Consider the following 16,457-nt stretch of genomic DNA (forward strand, 5'->3'; position numbering starts at 1 on the left):
TGATATGCAATAATAATCCTTGCATTTGATATGCATTTGATAGAAGCTGAGGTCCCATCTGCCTGTTCACTATTGAATGTTTCAACCAACGGACAGCACGCCCAACAACGCAGTGCACACTCAGCACTGCATTGTTGTTTCAGCCTAGACCCTGATTTCAAAGTCCCAATGTAGGGCTTCAACCCACAATGCTCTGACTCAGAGGAAAGACTGCTACCAACTGAGCCAAACTGACACCTTTTTGGTTCAATTAAAATGGAAAACACACATGAATCTTGAAAGCTTCAAATGGGTAATTTTACTAGCAAGTACAAAATAAAGCAGATTCACCACCCAAAAGTCAGTAAATCTACTAACAAGGAAATAATAACTCTCAAAAGTGTTTTATATTATTTGAAGCAAGAAAATTGAATAATAATACTGAAAACAATACCGGTTGGCAGTAGTGGGATTTTATACTCTTTCAACAGCAATGCATTAAAGTGCTCAACCATGCTAACTACTGGCAGTGACTTGCACCACTTGGCCACATGACCTATTGGGACAGCTTTGGGAATGGAGCTGCAAAGGAAATGAGCATGACAGAATGCTATCTTGAAGCCACTATATAATTGCTAATAGTCTTAATAGGTTCTATATTCATATAAATAACTGACTTTTGTTTCTCTTCCTGAACTTTAAGAAAGAGATGTTGCAAATAATTATGTGTAAACAAATGCAACCCTATTCAATGCCGTACATTCCTTGTAACTTTGTTGGATAATGTTCAGTAAAATTCTGTGTGCAAGTATGTGCCTTGAGAAATAACAGTTTGCAAAGGGAAGGATCTCATCTCTAAGCCATCTAATAACTAATGTCTGCCTTTGGTGGCATTTTTGATAGATGTGATAATCATGACTTGTGATAGCATCACATGCAGCATTCCCCACCAGCATTATATAATCCACCAGCAAGATCTCATTCTCCAGAGAAACACGAACAAGTGTCTGTTTGTGTCATGTATCTGATTAATAGATGAATTTTCATAGTAGGGACAAAATAAGTGAATTTGAAGGGGGTGGTCCAGCGTAGTACTTCAGAACAGTAATGTACGATGGCATGATCTGTGTGTGGTTCTGAACCCAGCTGTGCTGCATAGACGTGATAACATTGGGAAGGAAGATAAATCAGAGGTGTATCCCCAGGCTACTGTCATATATCTCTTAGTAATGGGTTAAAGATTAGAAGTGTAACAGCAGCTCAAATTGGAGTCCTGTAGCTCAGTGGTTAGAGCACTCGCTTTGCAAGCGAGAGACCTGAGTTCAGTTCCAGGCAGGTCAGGGCGAAATCTTGGGCAAGTTTCCTTACTCCACACAGAGCCTAATAATAATCCCTCAAAAACCAAAAACAATAATAAATTGGTCATTTTCAATCCACGACTGTTTGTGGGACATTGCTGTGCGCAATTGGCTGCCGCGTTCGCCCACAAATATACAGTCAATTCACTTTACAGTGTGTTCTGTGAAGCGCTTTGGGACGTCCTCCCGAAGTGAAAAGCGCTATATCAAATGCAAGGATTATTATTATAATTATGTAGGTAGTGTATTATGTTACACACAGACCTGAAGATAGAAAATATTAAATAATGTTCAAAGAGCAACATCGTAATTTAGTTTGATATATCTGGTGGGTGGTGGGGGGGGGGGGATGTTTGGTTTTATTTAGCTATCCCTGCTTGCACTGTTGAATAATCCAAATTACATATGCTTAGTTCAGCTTCAAAGTTTAATTACAACCATTTTTAGTCCCAGTGAAAACATCTTTTTATGTGTGATTTAAATGCACCACATGATATATATGTACACAAAAAGGTTTAAGCTAAGGATCACAGATTCAGACTGTATTTAAAGCATTTGCTGACTATGTTATTTGTCTGATTAATAGATTAATCCTCAAAGTAGGACAAGCCAAAACTCCCAGCCTTTCATGCATGTTAAGTAAAGTGGAACAAGCCACATAAATACAACTATGTTAACAAGCATGCTGAAACCAGCAAGTATAGCAAGATACAATTTAATACAACCACTCCGTCTCCACTCTCTCTTCCCAGATGTGCACTCTGCTCACCTGCAGAGAATTAGATGCAAGGCGGCACGACCTGAGGCTTGGGGACCCCAGTGTGTGCATTGAGGTACCGTTGGAGTTAAACCACCTATTACCATAGATTGCCATTGAAAGCAACATCTGGCAAACTTCCCAATGCTTGTCCAGTTAGGACCATCCCATCCGTTACAGCTTTGGCTTGCAACAACAATAATAACTTGCATTTATATAGTACTCCTCACAGGAAAGCGTCTCAGAATGCTTTTTTTTGGTGGGGGGAGGAGTCAGCCAAGTGTCTGAGATATGCAAAAACCCATCCATCACCATGCTTAAGTATCCAAACTAAACTGAGAATTCCATGCATCCACCTACACATGGAAATTCCAGAGATTGACTGTCGGAATGAAATGTGCACTTTCTCCCTGGAGGGCCATATCCTGCTTACCTAATTCCAGAAAGTATTAATTGCAGGTTGACAATAACAACGGCTTGGGTATCCCAGAGTGTGTGTTGCATTACTGATGGTGTTTAACAAGCTAAAACTGCATAGCTTGGCATTGATATCGCTATCTGCCAAGCTTTCCTGCTGCTTGTACAGCTAGAATCACCCTCCATTAGGGCTTTGGCTTGTAGGGTTAAAGGGAGCTGAATGGGAAGAGTCTCTGCCCCCAATGATTGGTCTGCCCTTCCAGGTCCTGCCAGCAAGCCAGGCTGGCTGTGCTGTCATCATCACCTGGAATACTGCAGACCTGCCTGGCTCAGGAACGGACAACCGAGACCACCACAGAGAGGGCTGGTTCAACTGTGGCATTCCGTTGCCAAGCCTGGTACCTTGGAGCCATATTACCTTGGAGTTCAGCATCTCTTCCCATTGAGCGATGTTTCCATCAGTTGGAGGTGTGGAGGTTAAGTCGCAGCTGCTTTTCTCTGCAGGCCAATCATGGTGGATTCCAGGCACTGAATATACAAACATGTGTTAATGAACTTGCACTCCAGGTAACGCCTTCCAGCAGCTGTTGCCCTAAGCCTCAGAGTTTCCTCTTGAGCTATCTGAATGGATATATGCCTTCAGCGTGGTGGGAGGATGAGAGTGCTGTAAAGTGGCAGGGTTGGGAGGGTCATGTCGGGCGTCCTCCCGATGTGAAAGGTTGGGCAAGTTTCCTTACTCCACACGCCTCTGTTTACCTGGCAGTAGGTAGGAACCCGGTTAGTCGATTGGTGGATCACTTTTCTGGGGGGTAACAATCTCTTTAAAAAAATTTGATCACTCAATCCATAACTTGTTTGTGGGACACTGCTGTGCACAATTGGCTGCCGCGTTTCACCCACAAATATACAGTCAATTAATTCACTTTACAGTATATGCTGTGAAGCAGTTTGAGGCATTTTAAACATGTGATAAAATGCTATATCAAATGCAAAGATTATTATTTATCTATCAAGAAGTAATCTCCTTCAAGAGAAGATGAACTAGGGCTTGAACCCACAACCTTCTTATTCAGATCAATAAGCAGTCTCCAGGATGGAAAACAAGATTAGCTGCATGGTTTACAAAGATTATTACGTTTTAATAGAGCAGCATGGAATATTTTCTCTAAATATTCTTACCCAAAAGGTGAATTGCAGGTTGCTCTAAAAATAACCAAAACTGCAATCCAGAATTGTAAATGAATGAGATTGATGATCTGATTGAATGGAGAGAGAAGTGGCACAGCTTTAAAATTGTTATTGCTGTCAAGCCGTGCACGTCTGCACTCAGACCAGGTTTGTTGTGAATTTGAATCAGCCGCGCTCTCTGACTGGCTGCTTTCATTGGCCCTTTTTTTTTTACTAATTGATAAATGGAACCGAGGGAGAGAGTGCGGGAGTGAAGGCAGGCGGATACACGGGGGGTGTTGCAGATGTAAAGAGTAAATCAGGTAGTTTGCATGGAGGGTCTTTTTTTTAAAAAAATCGTGAGCCTTAGAGTGGGTGTGCAATTTATTTTGTGAAATGTGTACTTTTTGGGTGGTAAGGAAAGAGTTGATATTGGTCCTGTGTTATTTTTTTTGGCTGCTTTTGCTTTGCCTCAAAATAGTGCGTTTGTCGTACTTTTCGTTTGTATGTTATGCGCTCTTTAAGCTGTAACTTTCCTTCTTTTTACCCGACAGCGAGAGCGCCTATGACTATTCTACTGATACTGGACAGCTATATTTTTATTTTGACTTTTTGCTTGTTGCCAGTCGTGATGACTTCACCATCCGGCCACAGAGTACATGATGGGCACATGCCAAACTACGCTCGGCCTTTCTTCCTCCCACCTATGCAAACACAACCTATGTTTTCACCTCCAGTATCTCACTTCGTGCACCCTGCCGCCTTCCAACCGTATTTCTATCCATCACTAGGTAAGTGGATGAAAGCTTGAGGCTTTTACCGGTGAGGCGAGTATGTTATTTAGAAACGTGCTCGGGTTACAAATGTTACAACTCTCCTACACCTCTTGCTTCCAGTGTTTTTTTTTGTAGCTGTTTAGGGGCATGGCTGTTTATCTAAAATAGCCTTGAAGTAAAGTTTATTTTTAAAAAAGATAATTCGTGCCCTTTTTGAGGGGGTTCCTTGAATGGCTCATTAAAGTGGCATTGAACCACGAATGTTGCACTACATGAGGCTTTGCGTTCCTTCCCACCATCTGAAAGCAGTCTGCTGCTCCCTGTCTGCTTCAACAGGAGGAATGATCTCTTGCACTGGGGGAGGGGAAATGGGAAAATCAGGCAGTGAATGGTGACTGCAGATTTGTCGATCATTAGCTACTGGGTTCAGGAGAGAAGCTATTAGGGTGTCCCTCTCAATCTGCATTTATAGCCGGTTTTGTTTCTGGAATGGGATTGCTTTCTCGGTGTCAATGAAGCGATCTTTTATTTTGTGTGCGCTCAGGTCTGGTGACAAATGAAATCGCAACTAAGACTCGCCTTCTAATACACTTGTTACATGGAAAGCCTCGTAGCTTGAGCAAAAGTCAACTCCATTAGTCCCATTGACAAGTCCGATAGCCTACGAGTGACAATAGCCTAATCGTGTCCGTGACTTTCCCCCCCAACTAATATTTTGAAAACCACATTTTTTTGTGACTGGCTCACCTGTTCTGACAGCTTCACTGGGTATAGCTCAATCTATAGTTGTTTTCAGACTACCTGCCTAGAAGTTAAGCTTTTTTAAATCTACAATTTTTTTTTATTTTTGTCCTCCCCCCAGTGTCTTGGGAGGTGCTTCCAACGTGCAAGGCGCTATATCAATGCAGTGTTGTTGAGTGCCAGGTTGGTAAAGTCACCGCTCGGTTTGAAACGAATTTGAGGATCCAAATTTTACCCCTCACTATCATTGCGTTCAGGGGCACTATAATTGGATTCCTATCCCCAAATCATAGGGGGGGGGGGAATAAATCAATCAAACTTCCTGCTGGATGCCTGGTGGACAGTCAACGTGTTGTTTGTTGAGAAGCACCGGATTGATTGTGTAATGAACTCTCTCTCTGGTTGAATAGCCAACATTGACCACATTCACACTTGCAGAGTGGTCACTTAAGGACGGTAACTGGAACTGGCTGGTGTCCATGGGCCTCTAACCCAGCATCCCCAGCATGAAAAGGATGCCTTTAAGAGAATGAGAGAAATACTACGAGGCTGTATAATGTGTTAAAGATCTACATGTCTTCAGTGTAAAGAGTGCAATACTGCGGCAAGTGTCCAGACAAGAACAAGTCATGACAGTCAGCCATGCGTGTTGGTCTGTCCAAATCACGGTTCTTTTTCAATCTCTGTTTTGCACTAAATACTCAATGGAGATGGGTTTTATTATTTATAAAAGACAGGTCTGCTGCTGCCTATTCTCTTACCATTTTCCTTTATTAACGCCACTCTGACTTGGGACGTCCCCCATCCCCACGTGTGTGTGTGTGTATATATTTTTCACACGTGTGTGTAATTATGTTTGTGTTCCTTTGTTCGTTGGTAAGAAACATTTCCTCCCTCGTCTCCAAATAACCCGCAAGTGCCGCCTTCTTACATGTACCCCTTAAATCGAACTTAGCGAGTATCCCAGTGGTGGGAATTGTGTTGTTTGGCTTATGGCTGTGCAGACTGACTGCTGAAATGTGGGATTTGTGTTTGTTTCCATGTAGAATATGGCGGTGGTTTAGGTTTGTATTATCCAGTCTGCCCTATGCAATACACCAGGAGCTTTAGCCCACATTCACCGATGCCCCACACTGGCTACAGAAGACCTTACTTTAATTCCTCATTCATCGCTCGTCCAACGTTTTACCAAACCACCCGATTCCGGCACTACAATCCTGTTCGACGAAACGTGACCAACACCGAAGTGCAAACCGACACGAACGAGACGAATCGCGGCCAAACTAAGAGGGCCGACCCGGCGACGGAGAGCGCCCGGAGCGCCAAGCAAACCACCGAGACCAGAAGAGAGCCGAGCAGGTCCGCCGGTGCCGCACCCGCTGCGGGCGCTGCCGGTGCCGCTGCCGGGGAGGAGCGGCCATCGCCGCACGCCGACACCCGCAAAGAGCCGAGTGCGGCCGAGCAGAGCGGCGGTGCGGGGGAAGCCCGGAGCGCTCAGGCGGGAAGCTACGCCTTTCAAAAGGAAGAAATCCGCATTGAATGCAGTGAAGGCGCGCCTTCCATCAACGTGTGGCGGTCGTTTGAAGCCACGGTTCCCATATACAACGCCACGCCGAGCAAACAGGCGGAAGAGCGGATCCAGTGCGAGGTGTGGTCCGTGAGCGCCTGTGACGGCGCTGTGCCCTTCTACAGCCCCTTCGTCGAGGGGGACACCGGCACCCAGAGAGCCCAGGCTCCCGGGGAGGAGGCCGGGGGAGCGGCCGCGCCGCAAGCGCGAGTCCCGGGGCTGCTGCCCGCGCCGAGCCAATGTCCGCAAAATGGGTGCAGCGAGTGCGAAGCCAAAGGGGCCGCGGGGAGACCTCCCGCCTCGGCGGACCCGGACCCGCGCGAGACGAACGAAAGTCAGAAGCCCGCGGGGAAGGGCTCGTCCGACAAACCCGCACAACCGCGCGGCCGGGGGGAGAGGGAGAGGGAGCGGGAGAGGGGCGCGGAGACTGACGTGCGGCCACTCTGCCCCTCACCCCGACGCGAGGAGCCGACGTGCGAGGTGATGCCGAGCGACTCCCCGGGTTCCGCCGAGTCCGGGGACGAGTACGTGCCGTCCTCCAGCGTCCTGGCCTGGCTGCGCCAACACGCTCGCCAGTACCGCTGGGCGCCCCACCTGCCCCAGGCCGTGCGGGACCGGCCCGGCATCTTCAGCGGCTCTTTCGACGAGATGTCCTCCAAGGACGAGGAGTCGTCGTCCCTCGACTTCTTCGACGCCATCCCCCTGAGCAACCAAGTCTCGTACTCTCACCTGATGTACCAGCCGGCGCCGCTCCAGCTGCCCGAGGTGTCGGCCTCGGACCCCACCCTGGCGGCTGCTGGCAACCAGCTGGAGAGCCGCTGCGCCTTCGACAGGGAGAAGGTGATCTGCAGCGCTTGTCACAAGGAAGCCTACCCCGACCCCCCAAGTGAAAGCTACGCCGAGTGCAGGTATCACTCACTGAGCAGGAGCCTGGAGAGGGAAGGCTCCTTGACCCCCGGGGAGCAGGCGCCCGCCGGCAGCGCGCCGACTGGCCACAGGTCCCGCAAGAGCCGCAGGTTCTCCGTCGACTCCTTCGGCTCGAAGACCAAGAAGAAGAGCCGCCACTCGTCCGATTCCGAGCCGACCCAAGAGGAGCCTGACGAGGAGTACGGCGGCTTCGGGGCCTCCCCCGCGGAGAAAGGGCAGGGGGCAGCGATCCCGGGCTCCTCCCGCAAGGCGCTCCTCCGCAGAACATCCAAACTGACCGCAATGCAGACGTGCAAGAGGCCGGTGCAAGACAAGCTGAAAGGGAGGAAGAGGGGAGCCGAGCTGGTGGAGGGTGCAGTGGGTCGAAGAGAAGCGGCCAGGCTGGACAGCGAGCTCCAGAGAGCCTGGCAAGCCGCCAAACCAGAACGAAAACGCAAGGAGAAGAAAAAGTGTGTACAGAAGGCTATGAGCGGTAAGTGTGCGTGTGTTTGGGTGCCATACTCCTTGGCTCCTGTCAACAGCTTCACTTCTGCGGACCTGAACTCCTCAAAACTCCCTGGCTCTCCCTCAGACGCAATGAACTAGCGCGCATTTTAGGCATCCAGTTGGACCCCCAGGTGCCCTCCCTCCCCCACATCTGTTCTCTAACCAGGACCGCCCGCCTCCGACCGTACCTTTCCCCAAATGCAGCCGAAATACTCGTGCACGCGTTTGTCACCTCCCATCTGGATTATTCAAATGCACTCCCCAGCTTCAATATTCAAAAAAAAAAAAAAAATCCAGCTCATTCAGAACTCTGCTGCCCTCATACTGACCCGGACCCACATCTCACCAGTTCTGGCCAGGCTCCACTGGCCAGACTGATCGACTTCAAGATCCTCACACTCATGTTCAAATCCCTTCACTCTCCAACCTCCTCACTCCCCTCTGTTCAACTGGCACCAGCCTCTTGCTCATTGTTTTGCCCACAAATATACAGTTAATTCACTTTACAGTATATTCTGTGAAGCGCTTTGAGACGTCTAGAAGACGTGATAAGGCGCTATATCAAATGCAAGGATTATTATTATTATTATTATCCCTTGTACTCTCCGTTCCACCATCAGTCACTATGCCCCAAAACTCTAGAAAAATCTCCTTCAATCCCTCCAGCTTGCTCCCTCTCTCTCCCCTTTTCAAGTCTTGCCTGAAAACCTTCCTCTTCAACCGTGCTTATGGCTGCCACCCCCTGGCTCGGAGTCAGGCTCCGCCACTGTTAAGTGCTACCCTGCATGGATGGTGCTGTATAGGTGGTTGCTGTTGCTATTTATTTCCAGGCTAATCTCCTCACTAGTTCCCGGGGACCTGAGTAAGATTTGTTGAATCATAAAGCAGGACAAAAAGTGCCTATTTTTAGCACGTCTATTTGTATTGCCCCCAACTTTCTTTAATGTATTCATCTGTAGGAAAATAGCCACTTATAACTTGGTTTCTAAATGCAGTGAAAGCATCCATAAAACCTGTTTGATACATAGGAGCAGGAATAGGCCATTCAGCCCTTCTAGCCTGTTCTGCCATTCTATTAGACCATAGCTCAACCCTAAAAATACCCACCCTTGCCCTGTATCCCTTGATGCCCTTACCTAACAAAAATCTATCCACCTCAGTCTTAAATTTGAATGGATCCAGCATCTGCAGCCTTTTGGGAAAGAGAGTTCCAGATTTCCACTTCCCTTTGAATGAACAAATGTCTCCTGATACAACTGCTAATGGAAAGGTTACAGCATAGGATGCTATTTGCCCCATCAGCTGGTGCTAGATCCCCAATAAAGTGAGGTTTATAAATCAATTCCTGTTCCAGAACTTCCTTATCACTCTGATTATTCTCCTATCCCACTCCTCTGTTTGCCTCCTCCATTCAGCAAATTAAAGCCCAAGCTTTCAGTTTTTACTCTCCTACCATCTGGAATGCTCTTGCCCCTTTTTCTCTAACCCTCCCACCCACACCCCCACGCATAAAACCTCCCTCTTTAGCTGTACCTGTGGCCACCTCGCCCTCTTCTTACCATTGCTCAGATGTTGAGGGCACTACAGAAATGTTGCTTGTTCTGCTGTAATTCCATTCCCCTGCACTGTCCGGTTTGTCAAGTATTCCATTTCCTCTATGAATGTTACTTGAACTTGGCTCAACAACTATTTGTGATGAGGCATTCCACATTTTAACTGTGTGTGTTCTGTAATCCAGCAAGAACATTGCAACTTTCTCTCTACATAACTCACTATTGAATTCCTCCTGTGTGCTTTCATAACCTGCTGCTCAATAGTGCATCCCAAATACAATACAAAATTACATATGTATAACACCTTTCATGTTGGGAGGTCATCCTAAGGTGCTGAACAGTCAGGAATTTGGAGCTGAGTGGGGGAAGGGTTTGGGTAAGAAGAATGGAGAGTGGCCAAAGGCACGGTCGAGGAGAAGTGTCTTGAGACGCGCCTTGAAGGAGACAAGGGAGGGTGCAAGGTGAAGAGAATGTGGGATGGAGTTCCAAAGGGTGGGAGGCTGAAGGTTTGACCGTCGATCGTGGGCTGGGCGGGATGTGGAGCAGGCCGGAGCCTAAACAATGTCTTATACAAATTCAGCATACCTCCTTGCTCAGTGCTTTAGCTTGTTTTCTCTCTTGCATTTGCCTAATTGGCCTAAATTTCCTGACTTGATCCCTTCAAAACTCAATCTGCTCCTTTTTAAACAAATAAGTGTTCCTACTTGGTATATGGGTGTGACAAATTAAAAATTGATTTGAAGCTTAAATCTACTAGAATTCATTGATTTCTTTTGCATTGCAATGAATGAAGATGCATATTTAATAATAGCAAAACCACTAAATAGTAATTGAGCACAATAGGAACCAAGATAAGTATTAATTGTTGGGCAAATCCCATATCAAAAGCTATTTTGTTACTGTTTATGTCAGATCCAAACTGGTCCCTTTGTTGATGCAACAGAATATCAATCCCAGAGTTCTTAATACATTCTGTCACACTAATGTATTTCTAGCTTTGTTACTGCTGCTGGTTGCCTATATTTATTGAAAAAAATTCAGTATTATCAGCAACTTAAAAGTGCCATTTTTCGACCACAACCTTATAAAGAGAAATGTGTGTAACAATGACATTTCAAACTGAAAGTTGATGGTCTTGTATCACACTCGCAATAAGGCTCAAAATCCTAGACCAAAAGCAAATTTCTATGAATGATTGCACTGATTTGCTTTCCTGACAAATAACTTTTTACTATTATATCCCAGAGCATTATACATTTAAAAGCAACATGCACACAATTTTTATAGTTTTTTTAAAAAAGCAATTCCATTATGTTTGTAACTGGATTTGTCATAAGGGTATTGTACTAATATGTTGTGGGGTAAGTCACTATCAATTGATTGTTACTTGGCTGGCATGTTTTGTGCAAAGGTTGGTTAGCCAAAATGACCATAATGCTTTTTTAAAAAAAGTATTTAAATGTTTGTTAATACAGATGTAATTCTAATTTGTGTTTTTTCTTGGTGGACAAAGTACAAAATGAGAGTGAAGAGACAGCTGATGAGTATTGGAATAAAGTTGGTGCTAAACCCAAGTCCATTGCACATTCACTTGATGCTGAGGATTCAGTGAAAGAATATGGTAGGTGTTCACACTTGATGCATTAAGAAATTTGACAATATTTAATATACCACAAAATATAGCACCTTATCACATAAATATCAGGGCTTCACAGGATAAACTATTCTCTGGGTTAAATATTGGGAAATCTTTCTTGGTTTAAAAATGCATCCACATTGGATACACAAACATTTGTCATAACCTAAATCATCCCCCCCTTATAGAATTTATAACCATACATTGGTTTCATATCCAATTAATGTTTTGAATATTATTGTAGAATTAGTATTCAGGACAGTAAAAGGAATTTATATAATGGGTAGGAAGTGGTTGAATTGTCTGGAACATGCACCAAAAGCAAAAACTTGTGTTGCAATAGCTTGCACAATCTGCATTTGTATTAACTTTGTTAAAAGGGCTGCTTTTTGTTGCTATAAACAGCCCTTGGGGTGTCTTTGCCCCATATAAGGTTCCTTCTTTCACTTCTGATTCAGGTTGTGATGTACATGTTTTTCTACAACAATAAATTGCATTCATAACCCCTCTTGCATCAGGAGGACATCCCAAAGCGCTGGACAGTTGAGGTTTGTTTTCAAACTTGGATTTGGGATGGGTGTGAAGTTGATCGAAGGTGCGATCAATGATTATGGTTTTGAGATAGATGTTGAACAAGGCAAGGAGTAAAACAAAGGCACTCTGGAATGGAGTTCCAGAAAGGCTGATGGGCTGACTGCTGAAGGTGGGGTAGGCAGGATAGGGAATGTGAAGCAGGCCAGTGCCTGCTGAGTGGAGGGAGCAGCCAGATTGGTAAGGTTTTAGAAGATAGGATGGGGCAAGACAATTTATTTACTCCAACAGACTGAACAGGGATTTAAGCTATGGTGTGACCTCGGTTTCATGGCCTAACAACTCCAGTGACCAATATCTTAAAGTGCTGGTATAGTCTATCAATTGTTTCATGAAATGATTCTGTACTATAATTCAGACATTTCAGCCATTTGACTGATTTATCTTTTTATTACTTCGTGCCCAACTTTGTCATTCTGATTTGGCAATTACATGTTTGGAAGAAGCACTACTATGGTGACTTGGTCTGTACTAACGTCACATCATATTCAGTCCATCAAGTCTATTGTAATGTATTGTTAGCTTTGTTTTTCTAATTTTTCCTCATCTTTTTAATATCCTTACTCACCAGTACCAATCTATTGGAAATCTCATTCATTCTGTTTTTAAGTGGTTGCTAATGATGGTGAGTAAATATGAGGTAGACTGAGCATTGACTTAAAGGAACAATGTAGGGAGGGGAAGTGTTTTCCTACAACAAATATGCTGCATTAAGCAATTGTCTTATGATGTGAAGTATATTTTTTTAAATAGAGAAACCTCAACAAAAAGTTAGAACGATTTATAAATCCAACCCTCCAAAGAGAGCCACAAAAGAACCTAATGAAGCAGAGATCTGGGAGTCTGCTCGATCACATGGATTGCAAGGTCAGCATCACTAAAGATTGACTTGTAAGAATGTATTGCTAGAGGTGCTGCTTCCTTTTGAACCTTTTACATTGTTTCTGCACTTGAAAGGTGTTGGGTTTCATGCACAGATGAGTGTCTGTGTATACAAGTGGTGTGATGACCCTTAATGCATGTACACAACTTTTTATACTGCCATCTCTGCTTCTCAGATATCCAGTGGAGGCCTGGAGTTGAACCCACATGGCAAGCATCTTTGCTCCCTGCCTTTCTCCCATTTCCCTTGCTATTTCAATGATGGAGCTAACAAAAATAAACCTGACTTTTTTTGCATGTAGAAGGACATCCAATACCATTGCACTACTTGTGTGATTCAAATAAGTCTCGTATGTGTAAAATTTCATTGGTGGTCTGATCACTGTGGTACCAACCACTCTGCTATTAGTCTGATCTCCTTGACATGTAGGTAACTGACTACAGATAAATTCTCCCAAATTTGGCACTGGAAAAATGGGTTGTATTTCGATGTAAAGTAAAAGTGCTGTTAAGAATCTACTTATTTTTGAAGACAGTTAGTGTTGAAGTAATTTGGAGTTTCAAACATTTTAATTGAGCTTTGCATGGTAATGACTAGGTGTGTGAGTTCCATCTTAAAATGGAAATTGCATGGGATGTTTTAGAAAATTGGATTCTGTGGTTAATCTAGTCTTGAAGTTAATTGATTTAAAGAATTGTTAAAAGCTTGGCTCATCCACTAGGCTTGGAGGGACAATCCTGGTCACTGGGCTGGGATTCTTTCCAGTTGGCTCTTGTTAAAGCTGCAGGCCAAACCCCTAATGGGTAGGGCAGTCCGAGCTGGATAAGCAGAGAGAAGCTTGACAACCAATACTTTCAATGACTACACAAATTTAGCTGATTAAACTTCAGGAGTACCCCCTTGAACATACTGGGGTCCCCAAGCCTTGGCCCTTCCTACCTGTGTCTATTAATACTCTCCAGAATTCAGTAAGCAGAGTCCATTCTTCCAGGGAGTATCTGGTTTAGATCCTCTAAACTTATGATGGGTTCCACACCTGACTGACCAAAAGAGCCAAACTTGATCACTAAAATGTAAATGGTGTTTTTTTATTACTTTTATGTTCAAGTTCTTCAAGTAACTCTCTTGTATTCTAGGAAATGCTGTGAGGAGAGGAAGAACTAAAAAACGATATTAAGAATTTTCACATCCCAGATGCACGAGTTCAACAGAGCACATGAAACGCAACTTTAAAACTCAGTCATTTTAAATGACTTCACATTGTAGCCCACCACTCTAGTTCAACAATAAATGGGTGCAAATCTAATTCTCTGAATTTTATTGTGGTCTGACTACAGAATAGAACTTTAAAATACTAACGATTAAAGATCAACAACAAATGCCCATAAATGTGTGAAACTTTTTAAACAAAAAATTAGAGTGAAATTATTTAATGATTGGAAATGTGTTGAACCACTGCGTGTGTGGGGAGGGGTGGGTCAACTTACTTAACATAACCATTGAAATTTTAAAGAGAAAAAGTTGCTAATTCAGATATAAATTGCAATGTTAACCTTAAAGCCTGAAAGTGTTGCCCTCCCTAAACATTTTTGTCCATCTAGTTTGACTATTTTTAAGTCAACTTGACCTAAATTTCTTTTCATCCAATTCCCTGCCACTTTCCTCCAGTTTAAAGGCAGAAGCCCCGGTCAAGTGTTTAAATCTGGCTTCAATGCTTGGTCTTTGACTTTTACATGTTGAACTAGTTGAATTAATTAACACATTTCATAATAGTTGCACTTAGTATAGCACCTTTCTTGACAGAAGGATGCCTGTTTCACAAGATGTACTATAAAGTGCAGGGATTGTAATTTGTAGGTGAATTATGGTGTCCAATATTGACTTGTTCATAATTTAAAAATTCTTGCATGCCCATCCATCTACAGCATGGATGTATAGGTTGCTCATCTACACAAGACTACAAATTAGAGAATTCATGACTGAGTTGATCAGTGCTTCAAAGAATTAACTTGAGAAGTGATTTGTAAAACTTTTAAAAAAAAATCTACAATACAACAGGGCACTATTTATGCATTGCCATAAATTGCTCGAACACGTTAATGTGCCCAAATGCTTTCTGTTGTAACTTTGGGGTGAGGCAGGAGCATGCAAAGCCAAGCAATTTAATGTTCTTGACTTTCCACGAACTTTTTTTGTTACAAAGCTCTCTGTGCTCTATGTTCAGGAAAGTAACTTGCATTTTTTTAAAAAAAATCTTGATTCAAATATCCTGGGTGGCATATAACCTATTATTTTTTTAATAGGCTTTTTTTTAAAAAAAGGGTAAATGGTTAGTGGTTTGAATTCTGAAATCCTGCCACCTAAAGGTAGCGATGATAATACAATTAGTCAAACTTGTTCAAGCAACCACCTCCATTCAGCAACTACCCCTGTTATCACAGGCAGAAAACACACAAGTGATCACTTATTCAGAGCCTACCTTTACATAAAGACCACTTTAGCCCAAAACTCCGAGTGGTTGTTAAAGACTGGTTTGACTGCTGTATGCTCACTTATGCATGGATGCTAGTTTTGAGTTACTCGCATGTCGTTCTGTGCTTAGTGTTGAATTTCTATTCTGGATTCATGCGGAGAGTTCACTGGCTGCTATGGTGAACAATTGCCTGTTCCCCTGTAGAGTGGACAATAGCTGCTGAACACATTATTTGCTGCCACTCCCTTTGGTTCGCACGTGAACAATGAGTTTGCACTCGAGAAGAGGAAGTATCACAAACTCGCATCCAATAACTATCACCTAGTTGAGTCTGAACTGAAGATAACCGATTTCTAAGGCAAGCATTGGAGAATTTCGAACAGAAGCAACTAAAGGATGTACCTTCTTTGCTGCCAACAGAATAAACTGTTCTATTTACAAAAAAAAACAACCTCTATTACTGAATTGAAACTTGTAAACTCAGTGGGACTGAGTCTGCTGGTGAATCTGGGTTCTGAGTCTCAATTGATTCCTGTTCACCTCTGAGCTAAGCCCGACACAGATACAGCGAATGATACTTTTGTAAAGTATTTTAATTCAGTCTGTTTGAAAGAGAAACGTTTACCTTTTGACTCGCAGAGAGTCCAGGTTTACCAGCAGAAAGAGTTGAATGGGAGGCTGGTGAAACTCACTGAGACCAGAGTTTGACAGGAGCTAAGAGAACAGCATCTGCGAGAAGGGAGAACATTGGGGAAAAATAACTGGACAACAGTAAATTTATAAAAGGAAGGTGGATTATATAGGAGGTGATTTCCATAATCAACAAAGGTGACAGCTATAGATGGAATCTGCATGTTCACTAACCTGACCACCAATTGAAAAACAATTTCAAATGATTTAAGTTGACCCTGGGCTTCTGACAAATGGGAGATTAAAATCAGCTGCTTTACTGGTCCTGGTTACTCAGTAGTACCCTCCACTGGTAACTACGGTTAGTGCATATGATCCTCACACCAGCCATGGAGGAGAGGGGTAATGCTCTGATACTCTCTGTGGTATGAGTGATCTGCAAATGATTGCAGAGCAATGGTCACTCGGGTGGTGTAATAAAAGGCAACATGCGACTGTTGCCCAGAATGATGAGGC

General features: G+C 43.8%; 1 protein-coding gene across 1 annotated transcript; it reads left to right on the top strand.

The window, feature by feature from the left end:
- The first annotated feature begins 3,963 nt into the window (after nt 1-3,963).
- Nucleotides 3,964-14,144, top strand: LOC103183429. Its single transcript, XM_007900899.2, has 6 exons — nt 3,964-4,001; nt 4,233-4,469; nt 6,242-8,161; nt 11,242-11,349; nt 12,709-12,822; nt 13,975-14,144. Exons 2-6 carry the CDS (start codon nt 4,244-4,246, stop codon nt 14,013-14,015), a joined length of 2,409 nt encoding a protein of 802 aa, XP_007899090.2. The 5' UTR covers nt 3,964-4,001; nt 4,233-4,243; the 3' UTR covers nt 14,016-14,144.
- The last annotated feature ends 2,313 nt before the right edge of the window (nt 14,145-16,457 follow it).

This window comes from Callorhinchus milii, unplaced genomic scaffold (assembly GCF_018977255.1).
Source record: "Callorhinchus milii isolate IMCB2004 unplaced genomic scaffold, IMCB_Cmil_1.0 Scaffold2, whole genome shotgun sequence".
Taxonomy (NCBI): Eukaryota; Metazoa; Chordata; class Chondrichthyes; order Chimaeriformes; family Callorhinchidae; genus Callorhinchus; species Callorhinchus milii.

Coding starts and splice junctions, on each gene's coding strand:
- LOC103183429 (XM_007900899.2), top strand. CDS start 4,244: ATGACTATTCTACTGATACTGGACAGCTATATTTTTATTTTGACTTTT. Junction 8,162..11,241: donor TGTACAGAAGGCTATGAGCG/GTAAGTGTGCGT, acceptor TGGTGGACAAAG/TACAAAATGAGAGTGAAGAG. Junction 11,350..12,708: donor GGATTCAGTGAAAGAATATG/GTAGGTGTTCAC, acceptor TTTTTTAAATAG/AGAAACCTCAACAAAAAGTT.